Source organism: Coregonus clupeaformis, chromosome 15 (assembly GCF_020615455.1).
Source record: "Coregonus clupeaformis isolate EN_2021a chromosome 15, ASM2061545v1, whole genome shotgun sequence".
Classification (NCBI taxonomy): domain Eukaryota; kingdom Metazoa; phylum Chordata; class Actinopteri; order Salmoniformes; family Salmonidae; genus Coregonus; species Coregonus clupeaformis.
In genome coordinates, this window is record NC_059206.1 from 2,811,505 (window position 1) to 2,835,654 (window position 24,150).

Below are 24,150 nucleotides of genomic sequence, written 5' to 3' on the forward strand. Positions count from 1 at the left end.
TGGGTGAACATTTGGTCAGGTGTGTGTTTGGTACCTGTCCTCGTTTTTCTGCAGCAGGATCTCCTCTGTGGTGCCGTTGGCCCCAAACACAGACAGGTAGATCTGGGTGTCTGTCCCAGCGTTCTGAACATCTCCCGTCACCACTGTCACCTCATAGATGATCTGACAATAACACACAATCAATCAATCAATTAATCAATCAGTCAACTAATAAATTAACCAATCAATCAAATAAATCAATGAACATTTGTTTGATTAATTGAAATCAGTTAACATACTTTGCCAGTTAAACTGATCAGTGTGACAAAAAGTATGTGTTTAACAGTATCTTTGTATCACAGGAGGTTGGTGGCACCTTAATTGTGGAGGACGGACACGTGGTAATGGCTGCAGCGGAAAAAGTGAAAAGTTATCAACATAAAACACATGGTTTCCATGTGTTTGATGCCATTCCATTGAGTCCGTTCCAGCCATTATTATGAGTTGTCCTCCCCTCAGCAGCCTCCACTGCTTTGTATATAAAACAGACATGACAATGTACTGTAGGTGTTTAGTATTGTATTAGCAAGTAATGGCTGTTTAACTTGGAGGTAGAGTAAGTACAACTGAATCCTGTACAAGTAAGTGAAGTTATATAATTGGTGATACTTGCCTTTTGGGAGATGGTGATGCTATCTGCATCCAACACGTTGAACACCCTGGCAGTCAGTCCATCGCCCCGATCTTTGGCCAACCAGCACTTACACTGGAAAATGTATTTAACCCCTTTGGTTGGCACGGCAACAGCTAGCTCATCAACCAACCAGCAGCTCTCCGGAGTGGCGCCGTCGTGTCCGAGCTACAGGGAGGGCATGGAGCAATCACATCAAACAATGTGTGTGTGTGTGTGTGTGTGTGTGTGTGTGTCTGTGCTGTGACCGGTGCTTGAGTTGAGCCGGTGCTCAACTCAACGTTCTACAGCTTGAGTACCAGCACCCCTTATAAAATATTGGCACTAAAATATGATGAGTACTGGCATCTACATTTTAAGTGTATCGGCACTCAAAATGAGTACTGGCATCCAGAGCCATATATTTAGGCCAACTTTTAGAATGTTGTTCTAATTCTAGACATTCAGTTACATAGTACTGTTTAAATATTCCCCATGTATTTGTTAATGGGGAGCTAACATGGCTGCCATAGAATGTTGTAGTGTCATGTAAATTAAATTAAATCAATTTTTATTTGTCACATGCGCCGAATACAACAGGTGTGTAGACCTTACCGTGAAATGCTTACTTACAAGCCCTTAACCAACAATGCAGTTTTAAGAAAAATAAGACTTAAGAAAATATTTACGAAATAAACGAAAGTAAAAACAATAAAATAACAATAAAATAACAATAACAAGGCTATATCAATCCTCATCTCTCCCAAGTGGACATTCTCTATTTTTCCCCTGACCCATCTGTCTATCTCCTCATTTGAATTCCATGCTGTCACAGTCACTAGCCCATTTAAGCTTAATATCCTTGTCATCTATCGCCCTCCAGGTTCCCTTGGAGAGTTCATCAATGAGCTTGACGCCTTGATAAGTTCCTTTCCTGAGGATGGCTCACCCCTCACAGTTCTGGGGGACTTCAACCTCCCTACGTCTACCTTTGACTAATTTCTCTCTGCCTCCTTCTTTCCACTCCTCTCCTCTTTTGACCTCACCCTCTCACCGCCCCCCCTACTCACAAGGCAGGCAATACGCTTGACCTCATCTTTACTAGATGCTGTTCTTCTACTAATCTCACTGCAACTCCCCTCCATGTCTCCGACCACTACTTTGTATCCTTTTCTCTCTCGCTCTCCTCCAACACTACTCACTCTGCCCCTACTCAGATGGTAATGCGCCGTTGCAACCTTCGCTCTCTCTCTCCCGCTACTCTCTCCTCTTCCATCCTATCATCTCTTCCCTCTGCTCAATCCTTCTCCCTCCAATCTCCTGATTCTGCCTCCTCAACTCTCCTCTCCTCCCTTTCTGCATCCTTTGACTCTCTATGTCCCCTATCCTCCTGGCCGGCTCGGTCCTCCCCTCCAGCTCTGTGGCTTGATGACTCATTGCGAGCTCACAGAACAGGGCTCCGGGCAGCCGAGCGGAAATGGAGGAAAACTAGACTCCCTCCTCTCTACATTTTCTTCATCTGTTTCTGCTGCTAAGGCCACTTTCTACCACTCTAAATTCCAAGCATCTGCCTCTAACCCTAGGAAGCTCTTTGCCACCTTCTCCTCCCTGCTGAATCCTCCTCCCCCTCTCCCCCCTCCTCCCTCTCTGTGGATGACTTCGTCAACCATTTTGAAAAGAAGGTTGACGACATCCGATCCTCGTTTGTTAAGTCAAATGACACTGCTGGTCCTGCTCACCAGGGGCGGTGTGTTCAATAGGGCGATATGGGCGACGCACTGCCAAACGGGAAAAGGACGGGATTTTTTTTCTAATCAATTATATCACGGCAACAGTAGTTATCAGTGTTGTAATCTAGACGTCTGATCTGCCACAGTGCCACTAAATGTCCAATCAGGCTAAAGTCGTGCTTCAAATGCCCCCCTTTTGGGGCGATTTCAGTCAGGTTGAAAATCGCCCAGAAGTCTGTCATAGACTCCCATGTAAAATCTATTTTTTTCAAATATCAGAGCTTTCAATACAATCTCTATGGGTTTCTGAGGGCTTGCACTTACGCGCTTTCGTCATACGTAACATAACCATGAACGTAACTAAGAAAAGAGCGGGTAGCCTCGTCAATCAATTCACTACTACTATCAAAATGGCTAGGCTTCAGTGCAACTCGATTGTGTCTTTGAAAGAAGTTCCTTTTTGTCGGCGAACAAATGAAGATAAATTGGCCTTGAAACAATTAGGACCTCCCAGACCAAATTTTATAATTCAACAGGTTTCTACTAAAGGGGGGAAGTCCTACACCCGAGGATTTTCCAAAAATTGGTACGAACGAAAAACCTGGCTAGCAGGCTGCGATGTAGCTAATGCAGTCTTCTGCTACCCCCTGCTTACTCTTTCACCCTGAAGGCGGCACGGCAGACAGCACCGCTTGGACAGCGACTGGTGTGTAACGGACATGCACCATCTTTCAGGAAAGATTAAGAAACATGAGCTGTCAAAGACCCACATGGATAGCTGTTTGAGATTGTCTGCTTTGGGGAGAGTGAACATTCCCACTCAACTGGATGAGGGATACAGGCTAGCTGTCCGCCGCCACAACGATGAGGTTAGTGTTGATAATCACAAGTTTACTGGAGAACTGAAACTGACAAGGCTGACAAGATAGGACCCTTTTGTCCATTGTTATTGGATAGGAACAGAACTTATAACCAGCGCCTGACCTAAATAGATCTTAGCACAACATTTTACTCAACATATCATATTCCATATTCACTATAACAAATATATTTACTACGACATTAGCAAGAACCGCCACATCCTCAGCCGGCTAATCCAGTGTGTGAAGTTTTGCGGAGTGTTTGAGTTAGCTTTGCGAGGCAAAGATGAAACTGAGGGCTCCACCAACCCTGGTAAGCCAACACTTTTGAGATCAGTCAATAAATGCTTCTGGTATTGACTTATATGCTGCCCCTGTCTTCATGTTGTTGCTGGACATATCTTTTTTAAAATGTGTGTAGGTCACCTAAATCATCAGAAAAATTGCCCCCCCTGAGAATTTTTTCAGGAGCCGCCACTGCTGCTCACACTGCCCTACCCTATGCTTTGACTTCTTTCTCCCCTCTCTCTCCAGATAAAATCTTGCATCTTGTGACGGCTGGCCGCCCAACAACCTGCCCGCTTGACCCTATCCCCTCCTCTCTTCTCCAGACCATCTCCAGTGACCTTCTCCCTTACCTCACCTCGCTGATCAACTCATCCTTGACCGCTGGCTATGTCCCTTCCGTCTTCAAGAGAGCGAGAGTTGCACCCCTTCTCAAAAAACCAACACTCGATCCCTCTGATGTCAACAACTACAGACCAGTATCCCTTCTTTCTTTTCTCTCCAAAACTATTGAGTGTGCCGTCTTTAGCCAACTCTCTTGCTATCTCTCTCAGAATGACCTTCTTGATCCAAACCAGTCAGGTTTCAAGACTGGTCATTCAACTGAGACTGCTCTTCTCTGTGTCACGGAGTCTCTCCGCACTGCTAAAGCTAACTCTCTCTCCTCTGCTCTTGTCCTTCTAGACCTGTCTGCTGCCTTTGATACTGTGAACCATCAGATCCTCCCTCTCCACCCTCTCCGAGCTGGGCATCTCCGGCGCGGCTCACTCTTGGATTGCGTCCTACCTGACCGGTCGCTCCTACCAAGTGGCGTGGCGAGAAGCTGTCTCCGCACCACGTGCTCTCACCACTGGTGTCCCCCAGGGCTCAGTTCTAGGCCCTCTCCTATTCTCGCTATACACCAAGTCACTTGGCTCTGTCATATCCTCACATGGCCTCTCCTATCATTGCTACGCAGACGACACACAACTAATCTTCTCCTTTCCCCCTTCTGATAACCAGGTGGCGAATCGCATCTCTGCATGTCTGGCAGACATATCAGTATGGATGACGGATCACCACCTCAAGCTGAACCTTGGCAAGACGGAGCTGCTCTTCCTCCCGGGGAAGGACTGCCCGTTCCATGATCTCGCCATCACGGTTGACAACTCCGTTGTGTCCTCCTCCCAGAGTGCGAAGAGCCTTGGCGTGACCCTGGACAACACCCTGTCGTTCTCCGCTAACATCAAGGCGGTGACCCGATCCTGTAGGTTCATGCTCTACAACATTCAGGCACTTGTCATCTCCCGTCTGGATTACTGCAACTCGCTGTTGGCTGGGCTCCTTGCCTGTGCCATTAAACCCCTACAACTCATCCAGAATGCCGCAGCCCGTCTGGTGTTCAACCTTCCCAAGTTCTCTCATGTCACCCCGCTCCTCCGCACACTCCACTGGCTTCCAGTTGAAGCTCGCATCTGCTACAAGACCATGGTGCTTGCCTACGGAGCTGTGAGGGGAATGGCACCTCCGTACCTTCAGGCTCTGATCAGTCCCTACACCCAAACAAGGGCATTGCGTTCATCCACCTCTGGCCTGCTGGCTCCCATTCCTCTGCTGAAGCACAGTTCCCGCTCAGCCCAGTCAAAACTGTTCGCTGCTCTGGCACCCCAATGGTGGAACAAGCTCCCTCAAGACGCCAGGACAGCGGAGTCACTCACCACCTTCCGGAGACATTTGAAACCCCACCTCTTTAAGGAATACCTGGGATAGGATAAAGTAATCCTTCTACCCCCCCTTACCCCACCCCACCCCACACAAAAAAAAAAAACAACAACAACATTGTAAAGTGGTTATCCCACTGGCTATAAGGTGAATGCACCAATTTGTAAGTCGCTCTGGATAAGAGCGTCTTCTAAATGACGTAAATGTAAATGTAAATACAGGGGGTACCGGTATCGAGTCAATGTGGTTAGTCGAGGTAATTGAGGTAATATGTACATAGCGTAGCCATTTGATTAACTGTTGAGCAGTTTTATGGCTTGGGGGTAGAAGCTGTTAAGAAGCCTTTTGGACCTAGACTTGGCGCTCCGGTACCGCTTGCCGTGCAGTAGCAGAGAGAACAGTCTATGACTTGGGTGGCTGGAGTCTTTGGCAACTTTTAGGGCCTTCCTCCGACACCGCCTGGTATAGAGGTCCTGGAAGAAAGGAAGCTTGGCCCCAGTGATGTACTCGGCCGTATGCACTACCCTCTGTAGCACCTTGCGGTCGGAGTCCGAGCAGTTGCCATACCAGGCGGTGATGCAACCAGTCAGGATGCTCTCGATGGTGAAGCTGTATAACTTTTTGAGGATCTGAGGAACCATGTCAAATATTTTTATATTATTACTATTATTATTATGATTATTATTTTCAGTCTCCTGAGGGGGAATAGGCGTTGTCGTGCCCTCTTCACGACCATCCTGGTGTGTTTGGACCATGATAGTTTGTTGGTGATGTGAACACCAAGGAACTTGAAGTTCTCAACCTGCTCCACTACAGCCCTGTTGATGAGAATGGGGGAGTGCTCGGCCCTCCTTTTCCTGTAGTCCACTATCGTCTCCTTTGTCTTGATCAACACACTGCCAGGTCTCTGACCTCCCTATAGGCTGTCTCCTCGTTGTCGGTGATCAGGCCTAACACCGTTGTGTCATCTGCAAACTTAATGATGGTGTTGGAGTCGTGCTTGGCCACGCAGTCGTGGGTGAACAAGGAGTACAGGAGGGGACTAAGCACGCACCCCTGAGGGGCCCCCGTGTTGAGGATCACCGTGGCAGATGTGTTGCTGTCTACCCTTACCACCTGTGGGCGGCCCGTCAGGATGTCCAGGATCCAGTGGCAGAGGGAGGTGTTTAGTCCCAGGGTCCTTAGCTTACTGATGAGCTTTGAGGGAATTATGGTGTTGAACCCTGAGCTATAGTCAATGAACAGCATTCTCACATAGGTGTTCCTTTTGTCCAGGTGGGAAAGGGCAGTGTTGAGTGAAATAGAGATTGTATCATCTGTGGATCTGTTGGGGCGGTATGCAAATTGGAGTGGGTCTAGGGTTTCTGGGATGATGGTGTTGATGTGATCCATGACCAGCATTTCAAAGCACTTCATGGCTACAGATGTGAGTGCTACGGGTCGGTAGTCATTTAGGCAGGTTACCTTGGTGTTTTTGAGCACAGGGGCTATGGTGGTCTGTTTGAAACATGTAGGTATTACAGACTCGGCCAGGGACAGGTTGAAAATGTCCGTGAAAACACTTGCCAGTTGGTCAGCGCATGCTCGGAGTACACGTCCTGGTAATCCGTCTGGCCCTGAGGCCTTGTGAATGTTGACCTGTTTTAAGGTCTTACTCACATTGGCTACAGCGAGCGTGATTACACAGTCGTCCGGAACAGCTGGTGCTCTCATGCATGCTTCAGTGTTGCTTGCCTTGAAGCGCGCATAGAAGTCATTTCGCTCGTCTGGTAGGCTTGTGTCAATGGGAAGCTCGCGGCTGGGCTTCCCTTTGTAGTCCGTAATGGTTTGCAAGCCCTGTCACAACCGAACAGCATTGGAGCCGGTGTAGTAGGATTCAATCTTAGTCCTGTATTTACGCTATGCCTGTTTGATGGTTTGTCTGAGGGCATAGCGGGATTTCTTTTAAGCGTCCGGGTTAGAGTCCCGCTCCTTGAAAGTGGCAGCTCTACCCTTTAGCTCAGTTCAGATGTTGCCTGTAATCCATGGCTTCTGGTTGGGGTATGTACGTATGATCACTTCAGGGACAACGTCATCGACGCACTTATTGATGAAGCCGGTGACTGATGTCGTATACTCCTCAATGCCATCGGATGAGTCCCGGAACATATTCCAGTCATCTGACCACTTCCGTATTGAGCGAGTCGCTGGTACTTCCTGCTTTAGTTTTTGCTTGTAAGCAGGAATCAGGAGAATAGATTTATGGTCAGATTTACCAAATGGAGGGCGAGGGAGAGCTTTGTACCCGTCTCTGTGTGTGGAGTAAAGATGGTCCAGAGGTTTTCTTCCTCTGGTTGCACATGTAACATGCTGGTAGAAATGATGTAAAACTGATTTAAGTTTCCCTGCATTAAAGTCCCCGGCAACTAGGAGCAACGCCTCTGGATGAGCATTTGGATGAGCATTTTCTTGTTTGCATCATAATGCTCATTCGAGACATTCAGTAGTTTTTTAAATATTCCCCATGTAATGTTAATAGAATGTTAAAGTGTCATGTAAATGCATCAAAATGCAGAAACTGCATTGGCCCAACTCGTTAAATACATGGCTCTGCTGGTGTCTATTTAAGTCCATTTCAACTACTTACCTCCAATTTTTTTATCTCTCCAACGTCAGCTCCATGAGCCTCGAAGGACTCCAGAGACCCAGACTCAAAGCACTTCTTCCCCCCAGGCAGGTCCAGCCACAGCCTCTTTGTCTGGGTGTGGTTTGGCCCCATGATGATCACATAGACCCTGCTGCTGGTACTGGCATCTTTCTCTGCCCCCGTGGAGATGGTGAAGTGGTATGGGATGACTGCAGAGACACAAGGTAATGTGTTTGATTGTACAGTGCCTTTTTTTTATTTTATTTGATATTTTCTGGGGAATGGATCAGCTTAATATTGCAGATAGATTGTATCTTCTATCAATGTAATTGTCTGCATCACTTCCAATCCCCCATGTTTTTTTTAAATATATATACTCCCCTTTATTACTTTTCAACCCCACCATCCTTTCCCTACTTGGAGTAAATTAGTGAACAACAATGCCCAGGCCTCTACTTCCGGTCTATACTTACTATCTACACCTTATGGACAGAGTTAATTTTACAATAATTCTATTATATATATATATATATATATATATATTTATTTATTTTATTTTTTTGCTCCTGAACTTCTTCTACTCTCAACCTCTCCGATCATTTTCATGATGTCCATCCGGTTTGCTTCTATATGCCATATCTTTCTAACTGTGCTCTTTCCCAAAATCTCCCAACATACAACCTATATACTTATTATGGACACAGTATGCTTACATTATTAGCTATCTTTGTTATTATTTGTTGTTATTTGTTATTAGTCCCATCCTTCAACTCTATTCAATACCTCCCATCTATCTATTAACACCATCCATATAGGATTTCTATTTGCCATATATATTTCAACCGTACTGTGATGTTTTACAAAAGTTCTGAACCTTTCTATTCTCATTGCTTCTACAGATTGTGAATAAAAAATAAAAAAATTCTAAAAGTATTATTATATTATTGATTGATTGACTATGACTTTTCAGATCACCCAGTAATGCTATCTGCAAGGTTAGCTCCAGGTAGGGGAGGGAATGGCCGGCAGGGATGTAGCTCAGTTGATAGAGCATGGCGTTTGCAACGCCAGGGTTGTGGGTTCGTTTCCCATGGGGGGCCAGTATAAAAAAATAAAAAAAAATAAAAATGTATTCACTAACTGTAAGTCGCTCTGGATAAGAGCGTCTGCTAAATGACTAAAAATGTAAAAAAATGTAAAATGTAAATGTAAATATTGCAATCCTTTAGCCATTCCTGGACCTGTGTCCAAAAACAAGCTACAAATGGACAGAACCAAAACAAATGATCTAATGATTCTGTCTCTTCACAGCAAAATCTGCAGAGCTGGGAAGATTGTATCCCCCATATAAATAACATTCTATTGGTAGCAAGAATTTTATATAATAATTTAAATTGAAAGATTCAAATTTTTTGAATCCGGTGTCGTTTTGCGTGTCAGTTCATAAACACTATGCCATGGGATCGGTACGTCAAAGATCTCTTCCCAACTGTTTTGCAATCTATATGGGACGGCTGTCAATCCTTTGGTCCTTAAGTGAAACTGATATACTTTTTTATTTATCACAGTTTTCCTTAACGAATTATGTTCTTTAATGCAAGGCCGACAGACAAGTTCCTTACTTTCTCCCCCTTCCACTTTCCTCTTCCACTTTTGCGGTAAGGCTGCAATTATTTGGTTGTAATTTTGGGTAGAGCAGACATTTCCATATGTTTTTGTTAGCTGCATGTGCGACATAACTCCACCTGTCCTACCGATGATATCATTTACGAAGATTATACCTTTTTTAAACATTCTGTCAAAAAATAAAGGTTTTTTGTCAATTAGTATATTTGAATTTAACCACAATATTTGTTGCATTATTTGTTTTGTCGTTTCTGGAGGATTAAATTGAAATTGCAACCAACTTTCTATGGCTTGTTTTAGAAATAGTGATATTTGGGAAATTATTTCCTTTTCAAATAACTGAAAGTGAGAGGTTGTAATCTGAATAAAGGGAAAAAGGCCTTTCTTGAACATTGGGTGAGACAATCTTACTAATTTGCTTGAGAACCAGTTCGGATTTAAGTATAACTTTTGTATGACTGAAGCTTTTAGTGATAGGTCTAATGCTTTAATATTTAATAATATCTGTCCTGCGAATTCATATTCATTATATAAATATGCCCTTTTAATTTTGTCTGGCTTGCCGTTCCAAATAAAATTGAATATTTTTTTCTCATATAATTTAAAAAACTGTTCGCTAGGCGTAGGCAAGACCATAAGCAAATAGGTAAACTGGGATAATACTAAAGAGTTAATCAGGGTGATTTTTCCACAAATTGACAGGTATTTTCCTTTCCATGGTAGTAAGATCTTATCTATTTTTGATAACTTTGTATTAAAATGTATTGAAGTGAGATCATTTATTTCCTTTGGGATATGTATTCCGAGTATATCCACATCACCATCAGACCATTTTATTGGTAAACTACATGGTAATGTAAAATTTTTATTTTGTAGTGATCCAATACGTAATATAGTACATTTGTCATAATTTGGTTGTAATCCAGAGAGGTTAGAAAATGTATCTAGATCCTCTATGAGGCTGTGGAGGGATTCTAGTTGTGGATTTAAAAGAAAACATGAATCATCAGCGTACAATGAAACCTTTGTTTTTAAGCCCTGTATTTCTAATCCTCTGATATTATTATTGGATCTGATTTTAATAGCTAACATCTCGATGGCCACAATAAATAGATATGCCGATAGTGGACAACCTTGTTTCACTCCTCTTGACAGTTTAAAACTTTCTGAGAAATTGCCATTATTTACTATTTTACACCTAGGGTTACTATACATGATTTTGACCCATTTTATAAGAGATTCTCCAAAATTGAAATGCTCCAGGCATTTATATATAAACCCCAGTCGAACTTTATCAAATGCCTTTCGAAGTCTGCTATGAATAGCAGGCCTGGTTTCCCATATTTTCCATAGTGTTCTATTGTTTCCAATACTTGCCTTATATTATCTCAAATGTATCTTCCATGTAAAAAACCTGTCTGATTAGAATGAATAATATCCGACAATACCTTTTTAATTCTATGCGCTATACATTTTGCTAGGATTTTTGCATCACAACACTGAAGTGTAAGGGGCCTCCAATTTTGTAAATGGACTGGATCTTTATATTTTCCATATTTTCCATCTTTATATTTTCCATCTTCTTGAGTGTCAGATAATCTACCATTTACATAGGTGTGGTTAAAACATGCTAATAACGGATTGTACAGTGCCTTGCAAAAGTATTCATCCCCCTTGGCGTTTTTCCTATTTTGTTGCATTACAACCTGTCATTTAACTGGATTTTTATTTGGATTTCATGTAATGGACATACACAAAATAGTTCAAATTGGTGATGTGAAATGAAAAAAATTACTTGTTTCAAAAAATTCAAAACAATTAATAACGGAAAAGTGTTGCGTGCATATGTATTCACCCCCTTTGCTATGAAGCCCCTAAATAAGATCTGGTGCAACCAATTACCTTCAGAAGTCACATAATTAGTTAAATAAAGTCCACCTGTCTGCAATTTAAGTGTCACATGATCTCAGTATATATACACCTGTTCTGAAAGGCCCCAGAGTCTGCAACACCACTAAGCAAGGGGCACCACCAAGCAAGCGGCACCATGAAGACCAAGGAGCTCTCAAAACAGGTCAGGGACAAAGTTGTGGAGAAGTACAGATCAGGGTTGGGTTATAAAAAAATATCCGAAACTTTGAACATCCAACGGAGCACCATTAAATCCATTATTAAAATTTTTTAAGAATATGGCACCACAACAAACCTGCCAAGAGAGGGCCACCCACCAAAACCCACGGACCAGGCAAGGAGGGCATTAATCAGAGAGGCAACAAAGAGACCAAAGATAACCCTGAAGGACCTGCAAAGCTCCACAGCAGAGATTGGAGTATCTGTCCATAGGACCACTTTAAGTCGTACACTCCACAGAGCTGGGCTTTACGGAAGAGTGGCCAGAAAAAAGCCATTGCTTAAAGACAAAAATAAGCAAACACGTTTGGTGTTCGCCAAAAGGCATGTGGGAGACTCCCCAAACATATGGAAGAAGGTACTCTGGTCAGATGAGACTAAAATTGAGCTTTTTGGCCATCAAGGAAATAGCTATGTCTGGCGCAAACCCAACACCTCTCATCACCCCGAGAACACCATCCCCACAGTGAAGCATGGTGGTGGCAGCATCATGCTGTGGGGATGTTTTTCATCGGCAGGGACTGGGAAACTGGTCAGAATTGAAGGAATGATGGATGGCGCTAAATACAGGGAAATTCATGAGGGAAACCTGTTTCAGTCTTCCAGAGATTTGAGACTGGGACGGCGGTTCACCTTTCAGCAGGACAATGACCCTAAGCATACTGCTAAAGCAACACTCGAGTGGTTTAAGGGGAAACATTTAAATGTATTGAGACTGAAAAGATTTGGCATGGGTCCTCAGATCCTCAAAAAATTCTACAGCTGCACCATCGAGAGCATCCTGACTGGTTGCATCACCGCCTGGTATGGCAACTGCTTGGCCTCCGACCGCAAGGCACTACAGAGAGTAGTGCGTACGGCCCAGTACATCACTGGGGCCAAGCTTCCTGCCATCCAGGACCTCTATACCAGGCGGTGTCAGAGGAAGGCCCTCAAAATTGTCAAAGACTCCAGCCACCCTAGTCATAGACTGTTCTCTCTGCTACCGCACGGCAAGCGGTACCGGAGTGCCAAGTCTAGGTCCAAAAGACTTCTCAACAGCTTCTAACCCCAAGCCATAAGACTCCTGAACAGCTAATCATGGCTACCCGGACTATTTGCACTGCCCCCCCACCCCATCCTTTTTACGCTGCTGCTACTCTGTTAATTATTTATGCATAGTCACTTTAACTCTACCCACATGTACATATTACTTCAACTACCTCAACTAGCCGGTGCCCCCGCACATTGAATCTGCACCGGTACCCCCCTGTATATATAGCCTCCCTACTGTTATTTTATTTTACTTCTGCTCTTTTTTTTCTCAACAATTTTTTTGTTAAAAATAAATGCACTGTTGGTTAAGGGCTGTAAGTAAGCATTTCACTGTAATGTCTGCACCTGTTGTATTAGGCGCATGTGACCAATACAATTTGATTTGATTTGATTTGAATGGCCTAGTCAAAGCACAGACCTCAATCCAATTGAGAATCTGTGGTATGACTTAAAGATTGCTGTACACCAGCAGAACCCATCCAACTTGAAGGAGCTGGAGCAGTTTTGCCCTGAAGAATGGGCAAAAATCCCAGTGGCTAGATGTGCCAAGCTTATAGAGACATACCCCAAGAGACTTGCAGCTGTAATTGCTGCAAAAGGTGGCTCTACAAAGTATTGACTTTGGGGGGTGAATAGTTATGCACGCTCAAGTTTTCTGTTTTCTTGTTTTATTTCTTGTTTGTTTCACAATAAAAAATATTTTGCATTTTCAAAGTGGTAGGCATGTTGTGTAAATAAAATGATACAAACCCCCAAAACATCAATTTTAATTCCAGGTTGTAAGGCAACAAAATAGGAAAAATGCCAAGGGGGGTGAATACTTTCGCAAGCCACTGTATGTGTGTTTCTCCAAACACTGCCTCTACAAAGCAGAATGCAAATAAAGACTTATGTCTGGAGTTATCAATCAGCTCATTGCAATGTATGAAACTGGTGAAACTCTTTTTTAATGTGAATGTGTGAATGTGTGTGTGGGGGAATGGATGTGTGTGTTTATATTGACAGTAGTGTGTGTTTACTGACTTGCACTCTCCTCTTGGATGTTCTCCTCCTTCTTCTTCTTATTATTCATGTTGCTGTCCACACTCTTCATGATCAGGGCTGAGCTCTTCTTACTGCCTTGGAGAGTCTCCCTCTCCCCCTCGTAACCCTGAGAGAATACTCAGGTCACACACACTTTGCCAGGATTTTGCCAAGAGTGTGCAAAGCTGTCATCAAGGCAAAGCGTGGCTACTTTGAAGAATCTCAAATATAAAATATATGTTGATTTATTTAACACTTTTTTGGTTACTACATGATTCCATATGTGTTCTTTCATAGTTTTTATGTCTTCACAATTATTCTACAATGTATAAAATAGTAAAAATAAAGGAAAACCCTGGAATGAGTAGGTGTGTCCAAACATTTGACTGGTACTGTACATGCACACACAAACTGACTGCAGAAGTATAGTTCACATATACATTGGTGTACACACTGTGGCACACACACACACACAGACAGACACACACACCAAGGCCAAAAGGCCTCTATAACAGTACCTTGACATAGAACATCCTTTCGATGCGCCTGTCCTCTCTCTTCCTGGACAGCCAGCGCTCACACAGGAACAGGAAGACCTCCTCCGTATCCTCGTCAACCACCTCCACCTGGTCCAGGTACCAATCAGCACTCATCATGCTGTTGTCATGGCAAATCTTCATTCTAAACACCTGGCCCAGGTCCACCGCCTCAATGGTGAACTTATCCACCTGGAATAGAAGGCAGGGGTCATACACTAAGTGTACAAAATCTTATGGAGACCTGCTCATTCCATGACAGATTGACTAGGTGAATAAAGGTGAAAGCTATGAACCCTTATTGATGTCACTTGTTAAATCCGATTCAATCAGTGTAGATGAAGGGGAGGAGACAGGTTAAAGAAGGATTTTTAAACCTTGAGACAATTGAGACATGGATTGTGTATGTGTGCCATATGTGTGCCATTCAGAGGGTGAATGGGCAAGACAAAACATTTAAGTGCCTTTGAACGGGGTATAGTAGTATGTGTGAAATGCACCGGTTTGTGTCAAAAACTGCAACGCTGCTGGGTTTTTCACGCTCAACAGTTTCCCATGTGTATCAAGAATGGCCCACCACCCAAAGGACATCCAGCCAACTTTACACAACTGTGGGAAGCATTGGAGTCAACATGGGCCAGCATCCCTGTGGAACACTTTTGACACCGTGTAGAGTCCATGCCCCGACGAACTGAGGCTGTTCTGAGGGGGGAGGGGCAACTCAATATTAGGATATTTTGTACAGTTGTGGTCAAAAGTTTTGAGAATGACACAAGTATTGGTCTTCACAAAGTTTGCTGCTTCAGTGTTATGAGATTTTTGTCAGATGTTACTATGGTATACTGAAGTATAATTACAAGCATTCCATAAGTGTCAAAGGATTTTATTGACAATTACATTAAGTTTATGCAAAGAGTCAATATTTGCAGTGTTGATCCTTCTTTTTCAAGACCTCTGCAATCTGCCCTGGCATGCTGTCAATTAACTTCTGGGCCACATCCTGACTGATGGCAGCCCATTCTTGCATAATCAATGCTTGGAGTTTGTCAGAATTTGTGGGTTTTTGTTTGTCCACCCGCCTCTTGAGGATCGACCACAAGTTCTCAATGGGATTAAGGTCTGGGGAGTTTCCTGGCCATGGACCAAAAATGTCGATGTTTTGTTCCCCGAGCCACTTAGTTATCACTTTGCCTTATGGCAAGGTGCTCCATCATGCTGGAAAAGGCATTGGTCGTCACCAAACTGTTCTTGGATGGTTGGGAGAAGTTGCTCTCGGAGGATGTGTTGGTACCATTCTTTATTCATGGCTGTGTTCTTAGGCAAAATTGTGAGTGAGCCCACTCCCTTGGCTGAGAAGCAACCCCACACATGAATGGTCTCAGGATGCTTTACTGTTGGCATGACACAGGACTGATGGTAGCGCTCACTTTGTCTTCTCTGGACAAGGTGTTTTCCGGATGCCCCAAACAATCGGAAAGGGGATTCATCAGAGAAAATGACTTTACCCCAGTCCTCAGCAGTCCAATCCCTGTACCTTTTGCAGAATATCAGTCTGTTCCTGATGTTTTTCCTGGAGAGAAGTGGCTTCTTTGCTGCCCTTCTTGACACCAGGCCATCCTCCAAAAGTCTTCGCCTCACTGTGCGTGCAGATTCACTCACACCTGCCTGCTGCCATTCCTGAGCAAGCTCTGCACTGGTGGTGCCCCGATTCCTCAGCTGAATCAACTTTAGGAGACGGTCCAGACGCTTGCTGGACTTTCTTGGGCGCCCTGACGCCTTCTTCACAACAATTGAACCTCTCTCCTTGAAGTTCTTGATGATCCGATAAATGGTTAATTTAGGTGCAATCTTACTAGCAGCATTATCCTTGCCTGTGAAACCCTTTTTGTGCAAAGCAATGATGACGGCACGTGTTTCCTTGCAGGTAACCATGGTTAACAGAGGAAGAACAATGATTTCAAGCACCACCCTCCTTTTAAAGCGTCCAGTCTGTTATTCTAACTCAATCAGCATGCCAGAGTGGTCTCCAGCCTTGTCCTCGTCAACACTCTCAGCTGTGTTAACGGCAGAATCACTGACATGATGGCAGCTGGTCCTTTTGTGGCAGGGCTGAAATGCAGTGGAAATGTTTTTTGGGGATTAAGTTCATTTTCATGGCAAAGAGGGACTTTGCAATTAATTGCAATTCATCTGATCACTCTTCATGACATTCTGGAGTATATATACATCCAAGATGGCATAGCAGTGTGGTCGTGTTTTCTTTAGTTTCCTTATGTAAATAGCCTGTTTTTAGTTTTTTTGTCTTTTTCGTATATATTTCTCAATCTCACTTTCCATCCTTTAACTAAATATACTTTCCTGCAACCCGCCTCACCCAATGTGGAATGGATTCTGTTGTTTCTTCATACATTTTTATCCAGAACCTCTGGCTGAAACTAGCCAGCTAGCCAGCTAACTAGCTACTTGCTATTAGCCACCGTTAGCGGTCTTCACCATTGTCCGTGGCCGTGGCCTGCACTACCTACCAGCCAGCTCTAGCCTGGACAATTGTCGGCCAGTCTGCACAGTCTGCACATCGCGCTATCGACCCTGAACATATCGGTTTTTCTGCCGGAATCACTGAACCTTTATCACCGGATTAATCGCTACTAGCTAGCTGCAACCAAATGGACGTTTGTGGTTGGCTAATCAGCCCTGAGTTAGCCTTGAGCCAGGCCCATCTCCTGGCTATCTACCTCTCTGTCAACCGGACGGGACCTCCTAGTGTTGACACGGAGCCCCGCCGATCCAACACGACTGGTCTGCCGACGAAATCGTCTGATGTGGTTACAACAGGCTTCCCGTTACAACGTCGACCACGAAGATCCATCTGCTAGCCCCGGCCCACTAGCACACGCTAGCCGTGGCCTCTTGCTCGCTAGTGCTATAGCAGCCCCCGAACTACCTCCGAACTATCCTATTGCTGTTCACCGGACCTTATGATAACTCAGCTATACAGCTGATGCCTGCTGGACTGTTCCTTTTTACGGTACCGCATCCTGTTTATGTTTAGCCTCAGCCCAAACTTTGTCGCCATTACCAGCTGTTGTCTTAGCTCTCTCGAATTACACCTGTGATTGCTTTATGCCTCTCTCCCATGTCAATATGCCTTTCTTATTGCTGTTTCGGTTATTTCTTATTGTACTATTTCACTGTAGATCCCCCAGCCCAGCTAAACCTGCCTTAGATAGCTCCTTTGTCCCACCCCCCATACACGCGGAGACCGACTCAATCGGTGCCTCCAGTGATGCTATCTGTTTTATCATTACCCAACGCTTAGGTTTACCTCCACTGTACTCATATCCTTCCATATCCTTTTCTGTACATAATGCCCTGAATCTATTCTACAACGCCCGGAAACCTGCCCCCTTTTTTTTCTGTACCCAACGCACTAGAAGACCAGTACTTAAAGCCTTTAGCCATATCCTTATTCTACTCCTCCTCTGTTCCTCTGGTGATGTAGAGGTTAACCCAGGCCCTGTAGCCCCAGTATCACTCCTACTCCCCAGGCGTTATCATTTGTTGACTTATGTAATCGTAAAAGCCTTGGTTTCTTGCACGTTAACATCCGAAGCCTCCTCCCTAAGTTTGAGTTATTCACTGCGTTAGCACACTCCGCCAACCCTGATGTTCTAGCAGTGTCTGAATCCTGGCTTAGGAACGCCACCAAAAATTCAGAAATGTCCATCCCCAACTACAACATTTTCCGTCTCGATAGAACTGCCAAAGGGGGTGGGGTTGCAATCTACTGTAGAGATAGCCTGCAGAGCTCTATCGTACTATCCAGGTCTGTGCCCAAACAGTTTGAGCTTCTACTTCTAAAAATCCACCTTTCCAGAAATAAGTCTCTCACTGTTGCCGCTTGCTACAGACCCCCCTCAGCCCCGAGCTGTGCCCTGGACACCATATGTGAACTGATTGCCCCCCATCTATCCTCAGAGTTCGTACTGCTTGGTGACCTAAACTGGGATATGCTTAACACCCGGCCAACCTACAATCTAAACTAGATGCCCTCAATCTCACACAAATTATCAACGAACCTACCAGGTACAACCCTAAATCTGTAAACATGGGCACCCTCATAGATATCATCCTGACAAATGTACCCTCTAAATACACCTCCGCTGTCTTCAACCAGGATCTCAGTGATCACTGCCTTATTGCCTGCGTCCGTAATGGGTCTGCGATCAAACGACCACCCCTCATCACTGTCAAACGCTCCCTAAAACACTTTAGTGAGCAGGCCTTTCTAATTGACCTGGCCCGGGTATCCTGGATGGATATTGACCTCATTCCATCAGTAGAGGATGCCTGGTTGTTCTTTAAATGTGATTTCCTCTCAATCTTAAATAAGCATGCCCCATTCAAAAAATTCTGAACTAAGAACAGATATAGCCCCTGGTTCTCCTCAGACTTGACTGCCCTTGACCAGCACACAAACATCCTGTGGCGTACTTCATTAGCATCGAACAGCCCCCGCGATATGCAACTTTTTAGGGAAGTCAGGAACCAATATACACAATCAGTTAGGAAAGCAAAGGCTAGCTTTTTCAAACAGAAATGTGCATCCTGTAGCACTAACTCCAAAAAGTTTTGGGACACTGTAAAGTCCATGGAAAATAAGAGCACCTCCTCCCAACTGCCCACTGCACTGAGGCTAGGAAACACTGTCACCACCGATAAATCTACAATAATCGAGAATTTCAACAAGCATTTTGCTACGGCTGGCCATGCTTTCCACCTGGCTACCACCACCCCGGCCACCAGCTCTGCACCCTCCGCTGCAACTTGCCCATGCCCCCCCCGCTTCTCCTTCACAGCTGATGTTCTGAAAGAGCTGAAAAATCTGGACCCCTACGAATCAGCTGGGCTAGACAATCTGGACCCTTTCTTTCTAAAATTAGCCGCCGAAATTGTCGCAACCCCTATTACTAGCCTGTTCAACCTCTCTTTCGTAACATCTGAGATCCCCAGAGATTGGAAAGCTGCAGCAGTCATCCCCCTCTTCAAAGGGGGTGACACTCTAGATCCAAACTGTTATAGACCTATATCCATCCTGCCCTGCCTTTCGAAAGTATTTGAAAGCCAAGTTAACAAATAGATCACCGACCATTTCGAATCCCACCGTACCTTCTCCGCTATGCAATCTGGTTTCCGAGCTGGTCATGGGTGCACCTCAGCCACGCTCAAGGTCCTAAACGATATTATAAACGCGATCGATAAAAGACAGTACTGCGCAGCCATCTTCATCGACCTGGCCAAGGCTTTCGACTTTGTCAACCACCGCATTCTTATTGGCAGACTAAATAGCCTTGGTTTCTCTAATGACTGCCTCGCCTGGTTCACCAACTACTTCTCAGATAGAGTTCAATGTGTCAAATTGGAGGGCCTGTTGTCTGGACCTCTGGCCGTCTCTATGGGGGTGCCACAGGGTTCAATTCTCGGGCCGACTCTATTCTCTGTGTATATCAATGATGTCGCTCTTGCTGCTGGTGACGCTCGGATCCACCTCTATGCGGACAACACCATTTTGTACACATCTGGCCCTTCATTGGACACTGTGTTAACAAACCTCCAAACGAGCTTCAACGCCATACAACACTCCTTCCGTAGCCTCCAACTGCTCTTAAACACTAGTAAAACTAAATGCATGCTCTTCAACCGAACGCTGCTTGCACCCGCCCACCCGACTAGAATCACTACTCTCGGCGGGTCTGACCTAAAGTATGTGGACAACTACAAATACCTAGGTGTCCGGTTAGACTGTAAACTCTCCTTCCAGACTCACATTAAGCATCTCCAATCAAAAGTTAGATCTAGAATTGGCTTCCTATTTCGCAACAAAGCCTCCTTCACTCATGCTGCCAAACATGCCCTTGTAAAACTGACTATCCTACCGATCCTTGACTTCGGTGATGTCATTTACAAAATAGCCTCCAACACTCTACTCAGCAAATTGGATGTAGTCTATCACAGTGCCATCCGTTTTGTCACCAAAGCCCCATATACTACCCACCATTGTGACCTGTAAGCTCTTGTTGGCTGGCCCTCACTACATATTCGTCGCCAAACCCATTGGCTCCAGGTCATCTATAAATCACTGCTAGGCAAATCCCCGTCTTATCTTAGCTCACTGGTCACCATAGCAACACCCACCCGTAGTCTGCGCTCCAGCAGGTATATCTCACTGGTCATCCCCAAAGCCAACACCTCCTTTGGCCGCCATTCCTTCCAGTTCTCTGCTGCCAATGACTGGAACGAACTGCAAAAATCTCTGAAGCTAGAGACTCTTATCTCCCTCACTAACTTTAAGCGTCAGTTGTCAGAGCAGCTTACGGATCACTGCACCTGTACACAGCCTTTCTGAAAGTAGCCCACCCAACTACCTCATCCCCATATTGTTATTTATTTTGCACCCCAGTATCTCTATTTGCACATCATCTTTTGCACATCTATCATTCCAGTGTTAATAAGAAATTGTAACTATTTTGCACTATGGCCTATTTATTGCCTTACCTCCATAACTTACTACATTCGCACACACTGTATATATATATATTGCCATCATCAAAATTGAGGCAGCAGACTTTGTGAAAATTAGTATTTGTGTCACTCTCAAAACTTTTGACCATGACAGTGTATATTGCCTTAATATTATTGTAAAATGTTATGCTGTGATGCAAAAGCCAATAAACATACTTGATGTACAAATAATACACATGAATGACAGAAAGGCCTAGTCAGGGATACGTAGTCAGGGATACGTAGTCAGGGATACGTAGTCAGGGATACGATATGTAGTCAGGGATACGGTGGAGTCTGTGTTCTGTTTCTTACCGCTCCTCTCTCAAACTTGTTGCCGTTGGTCTCAGACTTGCTGAGTTTACGCTCGCCGGTGTCTCCCAGGTCTCCGTAGATGGTCAGGAAGACGTTGGCATCAGTGCCTGCGTCGTAAACATCGCCCGTCATCACAGACACTTTGTAAGTGTGAGCTACAGGCAGAGATGGGCACAGATAACAGATAAGAAAACACAGACAGACAACCCACAGACGGAAGTCATAACAATGGACTGAAGTGTTCAAATGGGAACAAATTGCCGGCACTCTGCGTGACTGCAGCGGAGAAAGATACCAATTTAAAGCAGAAAACTGCCTGGCAGTCAAAGAGTCTGACAAACAAAGAGGTGCATTCTGCTGTAATGTCCAGCCTCCAGTGTGTATATGTGTGTGTACTCTCCACTGCATCTTCCACCTTAGTGTGTGTGCGTGTGTGTATGTATGTGTTTTTGTTTGCGCCAGCTGGTGTGTTTATGCGAGATTGTGTGTGCTTAGGCCGAAATGTGTGTGTGTGTGTGTGTGTGTGTTAGCACGTGTTTGCATATGTCTGTGTGTACATACTCTCCAGTGCATCTTCCACCTCATTCTCGCTGACTTTCAGGGTACCATCTCGTAGTAGTTTCTCCGTTATGATGTCAGAAGGTACTAACTCTCTCACTGTTTCTCCGTCATCCTCTGACCTGGCCAGCCAGCGCTCACATGGGAAGATTATGGTCTCCGACCCCTAGAGAAAGGCAGAGCAGCAGTGTGTGACTGAATACACTCCAGGTCTCTCCATGAGGAGAAGAGCACCACCTTGTGACTAAAATTTTTATTGTCTTTATATATAATAGTGAAGACCGGTGTAGTATTACCCTGCCCCTAGACACTGGTCTAAGATCAGTTTTTTGCAAATGTTTACCTAATGGTTGAGGTTAGGATTTGGGGAGGGTAAGCTGATTCTAGATCTGTAACTGAGTAACAGAGTAGCCTTTCTCCTGTGTACCTTCCCCTTCCTCAGCAGTCGTCTGATCTCCACTCTGTCCAGGTGCCAGCCTCCGTTTATCCCTCTGTTGTCATGACCAATACGGATCTTCTCTATGACATCACCCACGTCCTCCAACTCCACAGTGTTACAGAAACATCACCCTCATCATCATCATCATCATCGTCATGAGGAACATCTTCATCATCCACATCGTCATCATCATCATCATGAGGAACATTCTCATCATCCACATCATCATCATCACAATGATTCTCATCATCCTCATTCCAGAATAATATTTTCCCTACACAGCTGTCTGCTCTTTACATTGTCTTATAGGTGACTACTGTCTGGTCGTACCTCAACGATGAACATGTCCTCAGCTCCCCTCTCAAAGTACATGGTCCTCTCCCTCTTGTTGACACAGAGAGACCTCTGCTGGGTGCACACCCCGTCTCGGCCGTAGAGCACGATGAACACGTCTGCGTCTGTACCCGCTGCAAACAGGTCACTGGTGAAAGTCTTGATCTCATAGGGCACAACTGTGACAGAGGGAAAACAAGGGTTAGGTGTATGATATGAGTGAAATGGGGGGGGGGGTTGGGAGCTTGTATAACAGTGTACATTTGCTGTCCCCTCAAAATAACTAAACACACAGCCATTAATGTCTAAACCGCTGGCAACAAAAGTGAGTACACCCCTAAGTGAAAATGTCCAAATTGGGCTCAATTAGCCATTTTCCCTCCCCGGTGTCATGTGACTCGTAAGTGTTACAAGGTCTCAGGTGTGAATGGGGAGCAGGTGTGTTAAATTTGGTGTCATTGCTCTCACACTCCCTCATACTGGTCACTGGAAGTTCAACATGGCACCTCATGGCAAAGAACTCTCTGAGGATCTGAAAAAAATACTACATAAAGATGGCCTGGGCTATAAGAAGATTGCCAAGACCCTGAAACTGAGCTGCAACACGGTGGCCAAGACCATACAGTGGTTTAACAGGACAGGTTCCACTCAGAACAGGCCTCGCCATGGTTGACCAAAGAAGTTGAGTGCATGTGCTCAGCGTCATATCCAGAGGTTGTCTTTGGGAAATAGACAAATGAGTGCTGCCAGCATTGCTGCAGAGGTTGAAGGGGTGGGGGGTCAGCTTGTCAGTGCTCAGACCATACGCCGCACACTGCATCAAATTGGTCTGCATGGCTGTCGTCCCAGAAGGAAGCCTCTTCTAAAGATGATGCACAAGAAAGCCCGCAAACAGTTTGCTGAAGACAAGCAGACTAAGGACATGGATTACTGGAACCATGTCCTGTGGTCTGATGAGACCAAGATAAACTTATTTGGTTCAGATGGTGTCAAGCGTGTGTGGCGGCAACCAGGTGAGGAGTACAAAGACAAGTGTGTCTTGCCTACAGTCAAGCATGGTGGTGGGAGTGACATGGTCTGGGGCTACATGAGTGCTGCTGGCACTGGGGAGCTACAGTTCATTGAGGGAACCATGAATGCCAACATGTACTGTGACATACTGAAGCAGAGCATGATCCCCTCCCTTCGGAGACTAGGCCGCAGGGCAGTATTCCAACATGATAACGACCCCAAACACACCTCCAAGACGACCACTGCCTTGCTAAAGAAGCTGAGGGTAAAGGTGATGGACTGGCCAAGCATATCTCCAGACCTAAACCCTATTGAGCATCTGTGGGGCATCCTCAAACGGATGGTGGAGGAGTGCAAGGTCTCTAACATCCACCAGCTCCGTGATGTCGTCATGGAGGAGTGGAAGAGGACTCCAGTGGCGACCTGTTAAACTCTGGTGAACTATATTCCCATGAGGGTTAAGGCAATGCTGGAAAATGATGGTGGCCACACAAAATATTGACACTTTGGGCCCAATTTGGACATTTTCACTTAGGGGTGTACTCACTTTTGTTGCCAGCGGTTTAGACATTAATGGCTGTGTGTTGTGTTATTTTGAGGGGACAGCAAATTTACACTGTTATACAAGCTGTACACTCACTACTTTACATTGTAGCAAAGTGTCATTTCTTCAGTGTTGTCACATGAAAATATATACTCATATTTACAAAAATGTGAGGGGTGTTCTCACTT

The 24,150-nt window shown here is 44.8% G+C and overlaps 1 protein-coding gene across 1 annotated transcript in view; it reads right to left on the minus strand.

The window, feature by feature from the left end:
- LOC121583123 (lipoxygenase homology domain-containing protein 1-like) overlaps positions 1-24,150 on the minus strand; it is a 71,594-nt gene that overhangs the window by 9,831 nt on the left and 37,613 nt on the right. The window contains 9 exon segments of the mRNA XM_045225345.1: positions 35-162; positions 653-838; positions 7,852-8,060; positions 13,666-13,792; positions 14,184-14,393; positions 21,078-21,232; positions 21,639-21,801; positions 22,063-22,179; positions 22,405-22,586. Of these exon segments, the coding sequence (XP_045081280.1) occupies positions 35-162; positions 653-838; positions 7,852-8,060; positions 13,666-13,792; positions 14,184-14,393; positions 21,078-21,232; positions 21,639-21,801; positions 22,063-22,179; positions 22,405-22,586 (1,477 nt within the window).